The sequence below is a fragment of the Cricetulus griseus genome (assembly GCF_003668045.3).
Source record: "Cricetulus griseus strain 17A/GY chromosome 1 unlocalized genomic scaffold, alternate assembly CriGri-PICRH-1.0 chr1_0, whole genome shotgun sequence".
Taxonomy (NCBI): domain Eukaryota; kingdom Metazoa; phylum Chordata; class Mammalia; order Rodentia; family Cricetidae; genus Cricetulus; species Cricetulus griseus.
In genome coordinates this window covers 89,666,347-89,683,475 of record NW_023276806.1, presented here as the reverse complement: position 1 = coordinate 89,683,475, position 17,129 = coordinate 89,666,347, and the positions used below count along the sequence as shown (strand labels likewise).

The 17,129-nt window shown below is 42.4% G+C and overlaps 1 protein-coding gene across 1 annotated transcript in view; it reads left to right on the top strand.

Annotated features, from left to right (window-relative positions):
- Arhgef26 (Rho guanine nucleotide exchange factor 26) overlaps positions 1-16,329 on the top strand; it is a 111,529-nt gene extending 95,200 nt beyond the window's left edge. The window contains exons 11-14 of the mRNA XM_027391706.2: positions 5,191-5,400; positions 14,094-14,161; positions 15,402-15,506; positions 16,187-16,329. Of these exons, the coding sequence (XP_027247507.1) occupies positions 5,191-5,400; positions 14,094-14,161; positions 15,402-15,506; positions 16,187-16,329 (526 nt within the window). The remainder of the gene's footprint in view (positions 1-5,190; positions 5,401-14,093; positions 14,162-15,401; positions 15,507-16,186) is intronic.
- Positions 16,330-17,129: the final 800 nt, after the last annotated feature.

Genomic DNA, 17,129 nt, shown 5'->3' with positions numbered 1-17,129 from the left:
TCCCCATGTAAACTCATTCAAGCAAGGGAAGATGGTTTTTCCATTTGCCTTTTTCTGAGCAATTCAACTTCCTCCTTACATGATCCAAATTGTTTCAGAAACTGTGTCAACCATATGTTTGTTAAATGATGGAGACAAACATGGGGAAGTCTGATTAGAGTCAGCTTCCCTGAGGAAAGAGGATGTTTCTTTCCCACTCCATTCAGCCTTCGGGGACCTGAGAGAGCCCGGACTAGAGGTGCCTTGTGGTAGGTTCCCTTCTCCCTTCTCTAGCACACAATGTAATCAGTTGACTTCTACCTGGAGAGAAATTGCAGGTGCTGACTGATGGAAGAATGAGTTTCATGTAATAGTAGGCAGATTCCAAGGCAGAAGAATAATGTCCATTATTCTGAACCTTTGAGAGATTAAATATCTGTATGTGGGAGAGAACATTCCAGAAGTATCCTACAAGAGTGAGCCAGCGACTTGTCAGTTTTTGTTTCACTAGGTTTGAAGGTGGCCAACTAGGATAAATTACCAATTTAACTTTACTACTGTTACATGACGCCAAGTTTTTTTTTTTTTTTTCACATGAAACCCACTTTTAAAAAGTAGTAAAGTGTTAAGCTCTATATTGTTATACAGTGCAAAAGTTTACTATAGATAATAGTGATTTTTGGATGAGTGACCAAAAATCGCTTAACAGACAGAAAAATCTTTCTTGGGGACAGCTTGGATCTAGATATCCAAACTAAGCAAAGTTCTGTATTTAGACGTAGTTTGGACAAACACTGGAAGTGAAGTTCCATAGCTGTGTATAGGATAACCACAGTTTACCATCCAAAGTAGACATTTGATAGACTAACTGGTCTAAACTGGGCTAAGCTTGTAATCAGTGTCACTGCACTTGTTTAAAGGAACGATTAATGCACATTTTGGAAATGTATTTGCTTCTGGCTATAATGATTCCTAAAAATAAAACTTCACCAACAGTCCAATGGCCACCCTTCCTGGAGAAGAGGTGGTTCCCCTGGTCTCTGCTGGCTTGCACATTGCCCCTTTCTTAGCTTGAGCCAGTGGGGTCTGAGCTTTTGGGTGTTTAACTTTCTGAGGATGGATAGTTGTTGGCTTTTGAAATATCAAAATTTTTTGTTTGTTTGTTCTTTTTAAAATAAATGTCTTTCAAAAAAATTTCAAAGCATTGATGAAATTTGATAGCTGGGTTTTTAAAAAATGTTTAGGTAAACACTGGATAATATGAATTTTGAAAATGAAGAGGAGTAAAGACTAAGCATTTTATTATGTATGTTTGTCTCCTGGGAACTCAGTCCTTAAGTTCTATCAGGGACAACCTAATAGGCAAAAGTGCCTGAAGCTGGAGATGCAGGAGCTTAGTTGGTCTTAAATGAGGATATTATCGTTTTTTTCTTAATATTTATTTTTATTTTTTCCACTTTTTATTTTTTATTTCATTTTATATTCCAACCATAGTCCTCCACCCCACCCCTCCCTAGCCCACCCCCAGTCCACTGGGGGTAAGGGCTCCCATGAGGAGCCAACAAAGTCTGGCACAATAGATTGGGACAGGGACAGGCCCCCTTTCCCATGCTTTAGGACTGAGTGAGTATGGCATCCCACCATGGGGAGTGGGCTCCAACAAGCTAGCTCATGTACCAGGTTTGCATCGCAGTCCTACTACCAGGGGTCCCTCAGCTAGCCCAAGCTTCACAAGTGTCTCTCACATATGGTAGACCTAGTTTTGTCCCCTGGAGTCTCCACAGTTGTAGTTCTAGAGTTCATGAGTTTCTTCAAGCTTGGTTCAGCTGCCTCTGTAGATTTCTCCATCCTGATCTTAGGAGTCAGAGGGGATGGGGGACATCAGAACTTGGCCACTCAAGCAAGCAAGCAGGGCCCATATGGGCTTATGTAAACTGAAGGAGCAAGCACTGGGCTTTCATGGTTCTTCACCAGGTCCTCTCTGTAAATATGTTATGACTGTTAAGCTTGGTGTTTTTGTAGGACTCATTGCAGTGCTAGTGGGTGTGTCTCTGATCGTCTACCTGCTCTTCCTCCTATTGGGTTGCCTTATCAAGCCACAATATGAGGGCTTTTGCCTTGTCTTATTGTATCTTGTTTTGTCTTGCTTGGTTGTTGTTTCTTGGAGGCTTGATGTTTTCTGCAGGGAAATGGAGGGAGAATGGATCTGGGGGAGAGGGGAGGTCTGTGGGAGGGGGGCAGTGTAAGGAGAAAAAGGAAGGGATATTGTGGTCAGGATACATTATATGAGATAAAGAGAAGAATCTAATTTCAATTAAAAAACAATACATTCTGATTTTCCTCACACACAAAAAAAAATGAGGGCAAAATCATGTGCAGATTGCCCTGACTTTTGTTTCTTTGGAAATAAGCTTGATATCAATGCATCTATTATTATTCAGGGCCTTCCAGCCACCCCACTTCTACAATATTAATTTGCTCAATTTCTCTGTCCAGAGAATGGTTTTTGATAGGAAACCAGTGCCATGCCATTGAGTGATTTTGTAGCTTTTAATTTGGACCAAAGAGAGTGTAGTGGAAGAAAAGAGAATAGCAAAGAATATGAATTGTGAAAATGAAGAGGAGTAAAGAGTAAGCATTATAACTTACATTTATCTCCTGGAGCTCAGTCCTTAAGTTCTCTCAGGGACAACTGAACAAGCAGCAGCCTGATGTAGATGCAGGGGCTTAGGATCCTTTACTACATGGTTTTTGTTACTGTTATTGAGATGTTGCTTTTGTTTATGGTTTTTTCCTTAAAGGGGTCTGTCTCTGTCCCCCTCTCCCCCCCCTCTCTCTCTCTCTCTCTGTGTGTGTGTGTGTGTAATGGTGACAGTGTGTGTGTGCGCACATGCACACAGGCACACATCTTGAATCCTAGGTTGTTAGATTTATGTCTGAGATGTCCTGTAACTGTAAACATTTTCTGCCCTGCTAACAATTGACTTCTTTGTTTCTAGTAAACAGACCTGTTAAAGATACAACCGTGTTTGATTGTAAGGTGTTCTTCCCTGCCTTCTTCCTTTGAACATAATGTGTACTTTGATAGGTCTCATTTTAGATGTGAAAACTTCCTTCTATTCCTGGGTGTGACCGCCCCAGGATAGCTTTGCAGATATTCTTGCCATGGCAACTTGCAGTGAATACAGAAATGACCCTAACAACAGATTAGGTCAGAGATATACTTTGTTTTTAGAGGTGGAACCGGTATGTGCTGTTTTTTGAGTGGAAAATCTATCAAACTAAACTTAAAAAAAAAAAAAAAGACTGTAAAGTTTTCCAAGAACATTTACAAGGCAGAGTGTTTACTAGGCCCCAGAACTTTTGAACAAAATGTTTTGTTCTAAAACCCCTAGTGTATTTGGACACAGGGTGTTTTCTTTCAGCTCTTCTAAGTTCATGTATTTATATTTGCTATTAAGTGAGATAATGTCATTGCTCCTAGAGTATATTAAAATTTATTGTAGGGTTATCTGTTTACTTAGCAGTTCAGTTGAGGCTTATCTGTAAGGATGGAAGATAGCAGAGGGCAAGGACAGCCAAGGGAGATGAGTTTATGAATAAGAAATTAGTTTAGCTAGGTACAAGGAATCCAGGCTGAGTAATTTGATATTCATGAGTGACAGGCCATGAAGAATTACTCAACAGAGGAAAAGATCATAGAATCAATGAGTAGGAACTAGCACAGGTTAAATAAGTTTGGAGGGGGTGAGGCTTTGAGTTGTTGAGCTAGAACTCTGGGTGCCAGCTAGAGCACGGTATGTCTCGGCTGTGTTTGATGGTAATGATAAGCATGGGTAAGGGGCTGGGGTAGCAGGCTCAAGGCCACTGGAGAAGTCAAAGAACTGAGAGACCACAACAAGAAAAGGAGCTATTCATAGATTGCAAAGAAGAAAGGAATGCTGGCCAGATACAGTGAGCTCGGGAGTCATCAACTTGGGAGTATTGGAAGACTCTCAAGTCTGTACAAGTGTGTGATTAGAACAGAGACTAATGGCATGAGCTCCAAAGTCTAGTTCTTTTTGGGAGCAGGAAGTGGTCATTTTCCAGAAGTGAGCAGAGCAAACAGGGGATATGGCATCCTCTAGAGGGACCAAGATTCTGTTAGAAGAAACAGAATTATTAGAAGGTAGATTAGAAAGCCTCAGACTTTACTGAACTCCCTGAGGAAGGGCACTCCAGAAGGGCACAGTAGGAGGCATTCAAGAACAAACTGTCCTGAGGGAATTAGCCTAGCTCACAGTGTGAGGGTGAATAAGCAAGGATGGGGACACAGCAAGATTTAAGTTTGGTGGCTTCTGTAACAAGAGGCCATAATGTGGGAGATGGTGGACTGGGCATTTTGCCAGAGCAAGCAGACCTCCTGGGGGCTCTGCTTCTATCAACAAATCCCTGAGGTTCTACAAGCAGACCTCTGGGGTTCTACTTCAATCCTCCGTTGTAGTCATTTGGGGGTACAGGGTGAAACCTGGGCTCCCTGAGCATGGGTAGGTTTTTACAGCCTCCTCTTCATTCTGTGGTGGAGGTGGCTGTAAAAGGTAGGGAGATGCACCGTTTGTGAGTCACGACGCATGCAAGTCTTGCTGACTATAACCGTTACAGAATGATGGCAAAAGTAGCCTAGGAAGCTCTGTATTGGGTTAATTATTCAATATTTCATCTTTGCAATGATCTAACCCTTGTGTGTTGTTCCTACAATGGCAATGTAAAGTCTCATGGTATTGCCTGCTAGATACTTGGATTTTTGGCAGAAATTTCTCATAGTTTGTATTCAAGAAGTGCCCAGCTTTGATTTGTGTTGATTTTTAATTCCATGTAAGAAATGATCTGTGTTTTCAAAATTTCAGAAATTTCTCATAGTTTGTATTCAAGAAGTGCCCAGGTTTGATTTATGTTGATTTTTAATTCCATGTAAGAAATGATCTGTGTTTTCAAAAATTATATTGTTCTGTTATCTGGGATGTTCTTTAGTGTGCTGCATACATCGTATTGGCTTCCCTTGATTGCTAATCAGTAGATAACATTCAGATTCCAGTTTATGTTATCAAACAGGTCATTCTCTCCTTCCTCTAGATGTCTTGCCCATTTCTCCAAAAACATGTGACTTGAAATCCGACAGGGTAACAGTCATAGCCACTGATTAATTAACATATTCTTTCCCGTTTCTTTTAGTGAGGAAAGTTACAACGTCAATGATTACTCCTTAAGGGATCAGCTGTTGGTGGAATCTTGTGACAATGAGGAGCTTAATTCTTCTCCAGGGAAGAACACTTCCACAATGCTTTACTCAAGACAGAGCTCTGCCACTCACCTCTTCACTCTCACTGTCCTCAGCAACCATGCCAATGAGAAGGTGGACATGCTGCTCGGGGCTGAGACCCAGTAAGTGTACACAGAGAGAAGGGACAGAGTCACCCGACCTCCCTCTGCTCCACCCACCTGCTCCTCCTCTCCACAGACAGTGCAGCTATTTATTTTCATTGTTGTGTACCTACTGTGTGCTGAGCACAGCATCCAGTTACTTTTAGTAGATATGACCTCCTCAGCATCTCTAGGGAGGGATATTTATTTGGGGCCCTATAAGTCCTGATGAATACATTTTAGTTGAACCTTTTCATTAAAAAAATGCATTTTATTTCAATACTGACATTTTCATAAACGAAAACATTAGTATGAAGCGTTTTCCTTATTCATTCCTGCAAGTGCAGCCCTTGAGAAGCTGCTCCTAGTGCCAAAGTTAGGACATGGCCACTTAACATTTCATGTGGACTCATTGTAGCTGCTATACTTTGTAGCCTTGAAACACGGTTCATCCACTTTAGGCAGAATGATTAAAGGGTACAGGCTCCAAGCAAATGCTGCTTTCTTTGATATTGAATATGAAGTAGTTTCTGAATCATTTGCCTTCAGTCAGACAGGGCAGAAGGACACTCAGAATCATACTCGGCTTAGGGAAAGCATTTCTCGATTCCTCTTTCCAGCCAGTCTCTGAAAGCAGGTCAAGCATTCTGTGAGTGCCTGTGGCTTCACCCACACTTACTGTGCAGTCCACTCTCACACTGAATGAGGGGATTAAGGCTTGACTTGCTAGCCCACCTCGGGAATTTGGTTGATTTTGCCATTGCTGACCAATTTGTTTGGAAACAAGAAATCTCTTGGATATCGTCATGGACCAGTTACTACATTGGATCAGAGAAGAGAGCGATGGAGGAAAAGGAATTCCCCAAGTCTGGATACTCTCAGGTCCTTGCATGTTTCCTGCCATCATCAGTTAGCATTCCCATGTAGAGTGGTTAAAATGGATCAGCAAATAGTAGCAAATAACAGCCGCACCTGGAGTTAAGTCTTTATATAAAAGTATTTTCTTACAGAAGTCTTTTTCTATGGGCCCACAATTCTTCCCCAGGAGCTGTAGAAAAGCCCAGAAGAGTTTCTAGCATTGCCTTCCATGTCTGCTGCTTTTGAGAGAGGGCATCCTTGGGTGTGTGCTTCTGGAATCTAGCGTGGGACACATCCAGGGCCAGAAATAAGGAAAGACATCTCTTCAACCCTAGAAGGCCTCAGGTAGCAGAGACAGAACTAGACTTCCTTTGTGTGAGACAGTGTCTTTTCAAAATGGAATCAATATGCTGGATTTTGTGTTACTTTAAGAAAAACTTAAACTCTTTGGGAGTTAACACTTGTTCAGACATTCCAGAAAATTCATGGAAATGTCCCCATTAGTAATGCAGAAAGTGCTGCTTTTGCTTGTGTTTTCCTCTTCTATTCACAGTTTGTTCTTCATTCAGGCTTTGCCAATGTACTGAAGAGATTTTCTTGACTGGTTCATCCATTATTTATGAAATCTCCATCGCTTGTTTCTCAAATATTCCAAGGCAATGTCCTGCTCTTTTCAAACCACGGCTAGATCTTTTCCAAGTCTGCAGAATCTGTTCTATCCTCTTGTCTTTGATTTGCCTTGGACTGAACAGTTGCCTGTTTTCTTAATCAGACATGTTCTCAGAATATTTAGTTATGTCACCCATAAACCCATGAGTATGACTCATATTTGTCGTTCTTTCATTAATAGCAAGAGAACATTCCAGAAGGGACAGGGGTGGCAGAAGTCTCTCTTTGGGAACAGAAGGAGTGACTGTCATTCTTCTCTTCCCTTCTCTGCCCTCAACTACAGTTGAGAAGTAAATGAATAGACTGGGTTGGAGGGCTTGTTCAGTGGTTAGAGCACTTGCTGTTCATGCAGAAGTCCTTGTTCACTTTCCAGCACTCATGGTGGCTTACAATCATCTGTAACTCCAGTTACAAGGGCTCTAGAGTTCTCTCTTCTGGTCTCTGTGGGTACCAGACACGTTTGCAGTGTGCATACATGTGCACAGGCAAAACATTTAAATACATAATATAAAGCAATAATTCTTAAGATAAATAAATGGGCAGATGCTGGCAAGATACAAAATAGCACTGGTAGAGATAAAAATAAATGACTCCCAAAGTGCTTTCTTAAAACTCACATGCACACTCACACACAATGAGTTGTTTAAGTGTCGAGCAAATTGTTGCATACTGGAAGTGGACATCTGTAGATTAGTCATGAGTTACTGGCTTTTCTGTTTTGTTTTATTTTAAGCTTACACCTGGAAACATACTACTTGAGTACTACAAAATGTACACATTATGATCTGTTTAAATCAACATAAATATACTTATCTCGAAAATACCAGTTCTTTATGGTGTGGGCTATCTGGTTCTGAGTAATCAGTTTTGGTCAGTGTAGAAAGTATTCTTTGCATCTTAGATTTGGGAAATATTGCTTGGATTTGTGAACTGAAAAATGATTCTCACCTAGAACCCATCAGTGGCCAATAGCTCATCAGTGCTTGGCAGTGTCCCATTAGCCCCTTTTCCATCTACAGTTGTTGACAGGTTGAACCTTGTGCAGGCCCTGTGAAAACAACCTTAGCTGCTATGAGTACATGGTTGCAATGGCTGTGTCATGTCTAGAAGATGCTATTTTGTAGCTCTTCTCCATCCTTGTCATCTGTCTATCACTTCTACCTCAGTGTTTTCTGAGCCTTAAAGGGGATGGTATAAATGTCCCATTTAGGGCTGTGCACTCAACTGTTCCTTACCTAAGCAACCAAGCATCTCTTCATTCATCAATGTTTGCTGTAAAGAGAAGCTTCTCTGATTAAGGCTGAGAGTAGCACTTGCTTATGGGTATAAACAGGCCTGAATCCAATCATAGAACATTGGATGCTCCTATAATGGTTGTATCTTTATTGTAGCAGTGTACACTTCTTGCCTAGTGGTTGTATTATAATTCATAGGTTTCAAAGTTGATGCCCTTTCTCTCCCAGTAGCCTATAGAGCACTCTGGCATTATGAATGCTAGCTATCAGGGAAGAAGCTTTCTGCTCAGTTCTGCCTTTATTTCTCTATATTTTGCAATCAAGATACATGGCGTCCTCAGTAATAGTGTCTTATCATCTAGTTCTGGTGGGTAATCAGGAAGAATGGCAAGAACCTGCATTATTTGGGGATCAGCAACTCACAGGAGGGATTCCCCATGTGATACTGGGTTATCTGTTTAATAGCCATGACTTCTAGGAGCAGAATTATCTAGCAAAGAGAGGCATCTCCCTTCCAACTCTTATTTATTTTAATTTACACTTTTAATTTGCTTGTAAAAATATAAATTTCCGGCAGGCATTGGTGGCACATGCCTTTCATCCCAGCACTCAGGAGGCAAATGCAGGCGGGTCCTGAGCGAGCTCCAGGATAGACTCCAAAGCAATACAGAGAAACCCTGTCTCAAAAAACAAAACAAAACAAAAAATTATAAATTTCCATAATACTGTTTCATACACTATTCATTTTGGCTTCCTTCACTCAAGTGATCTCATTTTTCTAATCCCCCACCCCACCCCACCTGTGCTTAAATCTGTTTCCCCACCCACCACTTTGATACCACCTCTGTCCTACTAACTGATGTTCCACCCCTGAACATGTCCTACTCCCCATTGGCACCTTCCTAGTTTCCTGGCATCTATAAGCATTGCTGCTAGAGCAACTTCTCCCTCTCCCCTCAATTTCTCCTGGTTTTCTACCTTTGTTCTTAAGGACACTGCTGACCATTTTGTAGGATTACATGAGGTGTTATACACCGTATTGGATCTGTTTGGCTGGTACAAACCTTAAGTGATTGTACTGCTGATCACACAAGAGTCTGAAAAATATGAAGTTACTGTTCATGAAAAGACAAGGGAAGAATGTTTTACTGTCGTATCTTTTTCCTCTAGACTTTTCAAGAAGAATGTGGGAGAAGGAGAATCCCCTTTGTCTGCCTTCATTAAAATGAAGCACAGACAGCTGCAGCTCCCAAAGGCAACAGGCTGTATGCAGCAAGTGATGTCCTTGGCTTCCTGCATGGGCAGTAGCATTTGGATGTCCTTAGGTCCAGTGTGTTAGGGATGAGACATCTAGTATGCGTTCAGTGAGGAGTGCAAGCTTTCTTCAGCTTTTCCATGTAACTGTAGAATAGAATCGTCATAAACCATAACTAGAGGTCCTTCTTTGCATTTCTCTCACAGGGAAAGCCGGGAGTCTAATGAATGTGGCTGGTGCTGTCAGCCATCCAGACCACCCGGTGCTGGGCCACTGACAAAGAGGCATTGTTTGCAGGGAGCTTTGCACTCTTCCTGCTCCAGTTAATGATTTAATTACAACAGGAAGTAAAAGGATGGAATAAAGTTGTAAATGGTATCTCAGAGTCAATCTTCCTTCCTTTAGGAAAATCACAATATTAATGGAAAAATGGTATTTCAGGTTACAGTATTTTTTTTCCCTTCTTGAATGTAGATTCTGGATCCCAACATGGGCAGAACATTTTTTAATAGCACATAGCAATGTTACACACCAATGTTATTGGGTGGGGGACCACAATTGGAAGCCTTCATTTGATACTCAGTGAGTACTCAGGTGGTACTTATGTTGAGCACTGACATTTCACATGAAGATATTAACAACTTCACAGCCAGTCCTGACCCTTGGCATGTGTGTGTGTGTGTGTGTGTGTGTGTGTGTGAGAAAGAAAGAGAGAGAGAGAGAGAGAGAGAGAGAGAGAGAGAGAGAGAGAGAGAGAGAGAGAAAGAATTGTAAATCTGAATTAATATCTCTTATTTTCTAAATAATAGCTTCTATTCTAAAAATGTTGGAAAACTAGCACTGCCCTTTGCTACTTGTTTATTTTTGAGATCAGGTTTACTACAAAGCCCGTGCTAGCCTGCAACTTATGTTACTCCTGAGTTATGTTATCCCTGAGTGCTGGGATTCCCAGCAGTGCTGAGGCTGCAATGTGCTGTCATTTTAGCACCTTCCTTTTTAATACTTACGTAACCTTTAGTAGATACGGTGAGAAATTGGATTTCTGTGTCTGTGACCATTGTGCAATCAAGTTTAAACCTGCTGTGCCTATTGCCCAGTTAAGGGACAGGATAAGTTGCTCAGCTACTATTCCCCGTGAAGGAAAACTGCCATGACGTCTTATAGTGCCGTGCGTACAAAACTGGGTGATAATGGAAGGACTGTTAAGTCTCTTCTCCGCTTAGTCTTCTTTCTACTCTGGGGTCCAATGTGGCTTAAGGAGTCTTTCCCCAGCATGTTGCTCACTGTTTGAGGCTTGAATGGATTCATTCTGTTCTGTCTGCTCCATTGTATTAAGGGCTGTGAACAGCAAAGAACCATATTTTGTGCACTCTGCACTCTCAGCCTAGTACAGAGCCTGTGCACTCAGGGGAGGCTGGTTGGAGGAAGGCTTAGTTGTGCCCTGGAATTGGATTCCCCACAGTATGAGTTTGCATTAGCCTAGCATTTCCTACTGGATTACTGTGAGCGAAGGAAAAAGTCTGAACTGCATATGTGGTAGGTTGCAAATTCCTCTTGTTTCGTATTGTCACTGGAGAGACTAGATAAGGGTGAGCCATGGACTTTCATAATGGTATTTCTGTCCTTAGGATTCTCTCTTACTGAGAGGGCTCTGCTCCTGCTTTAGAGATACCATCCTTCCACTTTCCTGGTGGGGCCAGCTCCTTGGCAAGGAGCTTAGAAGCCCCAGGGGATGTGGTGTGGTTTGAAGGCTTCTAAGAGGGGGTGGGGCTGGCTCAATTGAAACATTTTCAAGAAACAGCTCCATTCAGCAAAGCCAACAACAAGTGTCTTGTTCTGTCCTCTAGAGTCTCAGCAAGGGGCCACACTGTCTACAGGATGCCATTAGTATCCAGACAGCATGGCACGGGAGGGAAAGATTTCATCTGGACTGCTCAGCTCAGTGGCAGGGGACAGCTGCTGGATCTTGAGATTGGCCTTGCCTGAAAGTCCTGTGTAAAAGATTCAGTTCCACAGTGCTCCAGGAAGGCAGAAATTGGGCAGGATAGGACACAGGATAAAGACCTGCGGTGCCTTTGGTACAGCAAGGAGACACGTATCCTGAGCAGCGGAGATTTCTCTTAGTGAACCAGTCATCTGCTGCTAGACATTAGTTTCCAGCTGGCATTGTACTTTGGAAACTCCAATTGAGCCTGGGGCATAATTTGTCCCCATCAAACGGCAGAACTCAAAGTATTTACTTGGGAACTAACTGGTTTAGCGGTAGCTGTGTATTACTTATTACAAAACCAAGGGAAAGCATTTTTGCTTTGTATTAGAGAGACAAAGTTTTTAAAAGCAAGATGGTATCATCAGCTTCTAATAAGCTCATGTCCTTCATTCTCTGTGTGAATAGACATGCATATGCCTGTGTGGGGGTCAAAGGAAAGGCCCGGTGGGTAGTGGCCCGGTGGGTAATCCTCCTAGTCTGAGCCAGGGCTTCATTACCACTGTGTACACAGGATAGGTGGCACCAAAGCATCCTGAGATTCTTCTCTCTATGCCTCCCATGTCCCTGTGGGAAGCTAAGATTGCAGGTCCTCACACTACAGCATCCAGCTCTTACATGGTTCAGGGAATCCAAACTCATATGTGTGCGGACAACTGTACCCTCTGAGCAGGCACTTCACTCTTAAGAAAAAGAAAGAAAGAAAGAAAGAAAGAAAGAAAGAAAGAAAGAAAGAAAGAAACTGTTTGAACATACCCATTTCATCCTAACTGCCTGACCTATTTATTTTACATTTAAATATGTATCAATTTATTTAGTCTTGGCTTTTTGAGTCAGTCCCATTATATTGCTAAGAGTGACCTTTAACTTTTGTCAATTTTCTGTATACTAAAGAAGGAGACCTGATTCCTGCCCTGCCAGAGTTTAGGATCTGGTTATAGAAGCCGACAACTTGATAAACAATCAAGGTTCCATGTGTGTTTAGTAATTAGATTCGCTTGTAAGCAGATGTTTACTGAGCCTGGGTTTTGCACTAAGCAGTGCTCTGGAATTGATCAGTTAACCAACTGGCAGCCCACTGCCTGCTTTTAGGATATAATGAACCACCCATAGGTGAGGCTGGGCAGAGGGGCCCCTGGGGACAGACAGGGATTAGGAAGGGAATGGGTGTCTGTAACAGGGAAGTTACTTGGAAGGGGTGAGGTTCTGTTTTCAATATCCTGAGTATATAAACCAAAGAAGCTCAAACAGAAATGTACCATAGAAACTCATTTTCTAATATATTAAATAGGTGAGGTTAATATATAGGATGAAAATCAGAATGGTGTTTCCTTTGGACAGAAGACAATGGCTGACTCCTGGTCTGGTGACATATAGACGTGGGTTTTTGTAAGCAAGCACTTGCAGAGTTGAATATACATACAGTACTTTTTTTTTTTTTTAGATTTATTTTTAATTATGTGTGTCTGTGTGGGGATGTGTGTGAGTGTGGGTATTCGGAGAGACCAGATCCCGGATACATCAGATCCCGTGGAGCTGGAGTAACAGGCAGTTGGAAGCCATCCTTTGTACATGCTAGGAACTGAACTCGGTCCCCCACCAGAACCAGCACATCTGTGCGTCATCTCAGCAGCGCCAAGAGGCGGGAGTGTGGTAGTGGTGACTAAGCAAAGCCTGTTGCATGCACTGGAAAAGCATGGGCTGGTGTGTCCTCTGGCAGGTCCTTATATGGGCTGCTCTTCCTGGTATGGCAGGGGAGTTCAGTTAGGGGGTGAAAATGGGTTGTAGAGACATGTTTAGATGCAAGGAATTGGGAGAAAAAAAATGTATTTGGGGATAAAGATGTCTTTCCACAATGCACATTGGCATAGGAAATTAATTGGCTTAAATCCCTTACCTCCAAAATGCTAGCCCCATCCCATAGGCATTTGGGAAGGGTTATATGAAATAATGGAGGCTGAGTCCATGTATCTGACATAGACGAACTTAGGGAGTGCGTAAGAGAGTTTAAAGAGTATCTGTGTTTAGTTTGATTTAATGAACTTCATTTCTAATGCTTGGTTTTCTAAACACACAAGGACGATTATGTGATGGAGCAGTGCTTATTTACCCGAGACTTGTGAAGTGGTAGTCATGGTTAATTGTTGGTTTCAAGTAGCTATACCTTAGCAAGATATCAAAAAATATTGTGGCTAGTTTTCATCCTAATTACACTTATGAAAACATTTTAAAGCATTTGAGAATAGTCTAAACATGTCAGAATTTGTATTTCAGTAAAGCTCACACTTGCCAAAGGTGCCTGTATAAGAGACAACACTTTCTATGTCCTCTTTACCAGAATGGCTGAGTGTGTGGGAGGGGAGGGACCCAGCTTTACAGACTTGCCTTACAGGTGAAATTGATCCTTTGACCTGCTAAACTTCAGGCCAGGTGTGTGCTTTAATGTGCAGCGGTTTAATGTGCTGGCATAACCAGTTTTTCATTAAATGTCCAACTGTCATATGACCAATAACAAGTCAGATTTATATTTGCTTGACAATGACAACTGCTCTTTTGCCTTTTTAAAAATCACTCTGACCTGTTTGAAAGGCTAGACCCCTACCCTCTGGGATCCCTTTTGTCTTGGGAATGGGTTTGTACTGGCTATCTGGGATAAACTACTTTCGATGTCTAAGGGACGAATCTGAATCACACTGCTCTCTGTGTTTAGGAGTGAGCGAGCCCGCTGGATCACAGCTCTGGGACACAGCAGTGGAAAGCAGCCACCAGATCGAACTAGTAAGTTTCCAGGAGAGGTTGCAGCTCTGAAACACGGAGGGTCTCTGCCCTCTGCTGGCCGGCATGGTTACTGACCGGTTACACTACTTTCATCTCTACCTGCTTTACGAGATTCCTCCCAGGTGCAGTTGTTAGATAACATGAAAAATTGCTGCTTAGCCTTCCTGAGTTTGTTTCTCCATCCATGAGTTGGAGGCATTGGGTTCACAGTAGTTACTGGGGACTAAGGTAAATTATAGAGGGTGAAACCCTACTTGAATCATACAGGGCTTACCCTTAGCTGTTATTAATGGGTTTGAATATATGTAGAAAAGTGTGACGGTATGTTTGATTTTTATTGTTTTGTTTGAGAAGAAGACATGTTACTTAGCTCTGCCTGGCCAGGTTTCACACTAGTCTAGGCTGGCTTTGAACCCAGTCTTTTGCCTCAGCTTCCAGAAGGCTGGCATTACAGTGTATGAGCACCATGTCTGGTTACAAGTTTTTGGTCTAAAGAAAATTACCTTTTTCCTGACCCTTTTTAGTTTAAGTGACAATGTCAAGAAAATGTGCTTTAGTCTTCTGATGTCCTGCTAGGCTTATGATGATGCTCTGTTTCTGAATGATCAGTTGGGGGACTGAAGAATGAGGGTTGCAAAGGTGGTTTTCAGGAGCTGATGATCACAGCTTTTACAGTCAAAGCAAAAGTGTTTGGTGTGACATTCAGTTTTCTACTAAAAACATATAGTGAAGCCATGCCAGTTAGTTCTGCTGAAGTTGTATTATTGTTTTTGCAAATCAACATTTTGGGTCCTCCGAACTAGTTTGGCAAGCTTTTGGTTGGAGCCCTCACTTTTTCTAAGCTTTTCACAGCCTTTATGTTTAGTTGCTGGTAGGACCAGTGTGCTGTGGATAGAGATCTGGGCACTGACGTTTATGAGCTTGACCTATCAGCTCCTCTCTTGCCTCAGTGTCCCCAGCGTGCAATGGCTATTGGCAGTTCCATATTATGAATGACTCCTGATTAAGGCTACTACTGAGCACATTCATGTACCATAAGAGCCCTCTTGAACCAGCTTTTAAAACTCTAAACTTCATAACCAAGCATGAGCTTCTTAAGTAACTTCCCCACAGGAGCCTGGCTCATTCCACCTGTGTCAGTCCTGGAGTCAACAGGTGAGGGAGTGGATGCATACTGCTGCTTTGTACAAGTTTTGTTCCCCAGCCTCTGGAAGCTCAGTGTGTCTCCTTTCCTCCACAGCACTGACCCAGGTGGAAATCATTAGATCTTTTACTGCCAAGCAGCCAGATGAACTCTCCCTACAGGTGGCAGATGTGGTCCTCATTTATCAGCGTGTTGGTGACGGTGAGTAAGAATAGTCCCATAGGCACTGGTGATGGACTGGCACTCAGAGCCTCAGGTCCATGGAGTTTAATTTTGTCATCAATACCTGTATTCCATAATCTGACACAGTGATACTTCAGCTGCTCTATCCAATCCTTAACTCCTGTCCCTGAGAGTTCATGCCCCAAACCTGAAGCTCCTCGGAGCCCTGATGATTGCTAGACCTGGTCCATTTGGAAACCCTTTCCTTGCCCCCTCTTCTGCATCTTCTGTTTTCTCTCCATGTTGACTTTTGAAGCAGGATGCAGTCACCATGGAGTTTCCTTTTCTTCCCAGTCCTGCAGTCACCTAGTTCTCAACTTTTCTGCCCTGTTCCCTTACTTAAAAAGGAAAGGGTTCCCTGCTGCTCATGTCCAGTGGATTCCCTGCCCGAGCTCAGCCAGCTCACACTCTCTCAGTCTCCCAAGCCTTTTGCTCATGTCCAATCTCTGGTGCATCACTCATCCTCTCTTGAAACCTTGTCCTGTTTCACCTTAACAGGAATCTATTGCACTAAAGTTTCTCCTTGCCTATTGTCCATGCTAACACAACGCACAGAAGAAAAGCCACCTCTGGATGGGGCATCTCTTATTCAGAGTGCAATGGCACAATAAGATTCCCCCAGACATGTCTTGCCTGATGCAACCTGCTTTTCCTTGCAGGCTGGTATGAAGGAGAACGACTTCGAGATGGAGAAAGGGGCTGGTTTCCAATGGAATGTGCAAAAGAGATAACATGCCAAGCTACTATTGATAAGAATGTGGAGAGGATGGGACGTTTGTTAGGACTGGAAACCAATGTGTGACCTCTCAGATGGCCAACAGAATGGGGGCTAGTCTTCCCATTATGACAGTCTGCTTAATTAAAAGAATGGAAACGCGCGCCTGTGAACTTGCCAAGTTGTTCTGTACTCTCAGAAGAACAGCTACAGATGCAGTTAGTCCACAAAGCTCATTTTTTTGCATAATGATGCTCCTGAAACCTCTTCAGGTCCTCTGAATAGTCCTGGTTCCTTCCACTTCCATCCACTGTGTTATGTAAGATGCTGTATTTTGGTTTCCCTGTCTTCATTTTACCTAGAACTTTGCTCTTCCCCCTTAAGTTTCTCCTTTTAGGTCCTGCAGCATCAGCAAGTTTGTCTATAAGGAGTGTCCACTTTGTAAATACTTTTCGTGTCTTAGCCTAATGCTGTTAATTCCAAAAGGAACTAATAAGAGTTCAGTAGGTAAGCTGTCGTGCTTTGTAAACCTCTTTCTACGAAAGAGAGATTGACACTTGAACTTTGCTACCATTTTCCTCATTAGAAGGAAAGTGAGGAGCCACCCAGTGAGGAGTTTTCAAAATCCATCTCATTCAATATTGGTCCTAGATAACTTTAGCTTAATAAACCCAAGCTACTAAGATGACATGGGCTTGACAGTTCATATATATGAGGACATCCGGAAGACAGGATATTATGGGTCAATTGCTAAAGAGCTGACATAAGACTGCTGCTTTGCCTTCAGTAATGCATGGTTCCTGACTGTTCTACTTATTTTCAAGTAAAAAGTGACTGCAACACACATTAACAATCTTAAGGAAGAAAATTAAGCTTAGAGAGTATCA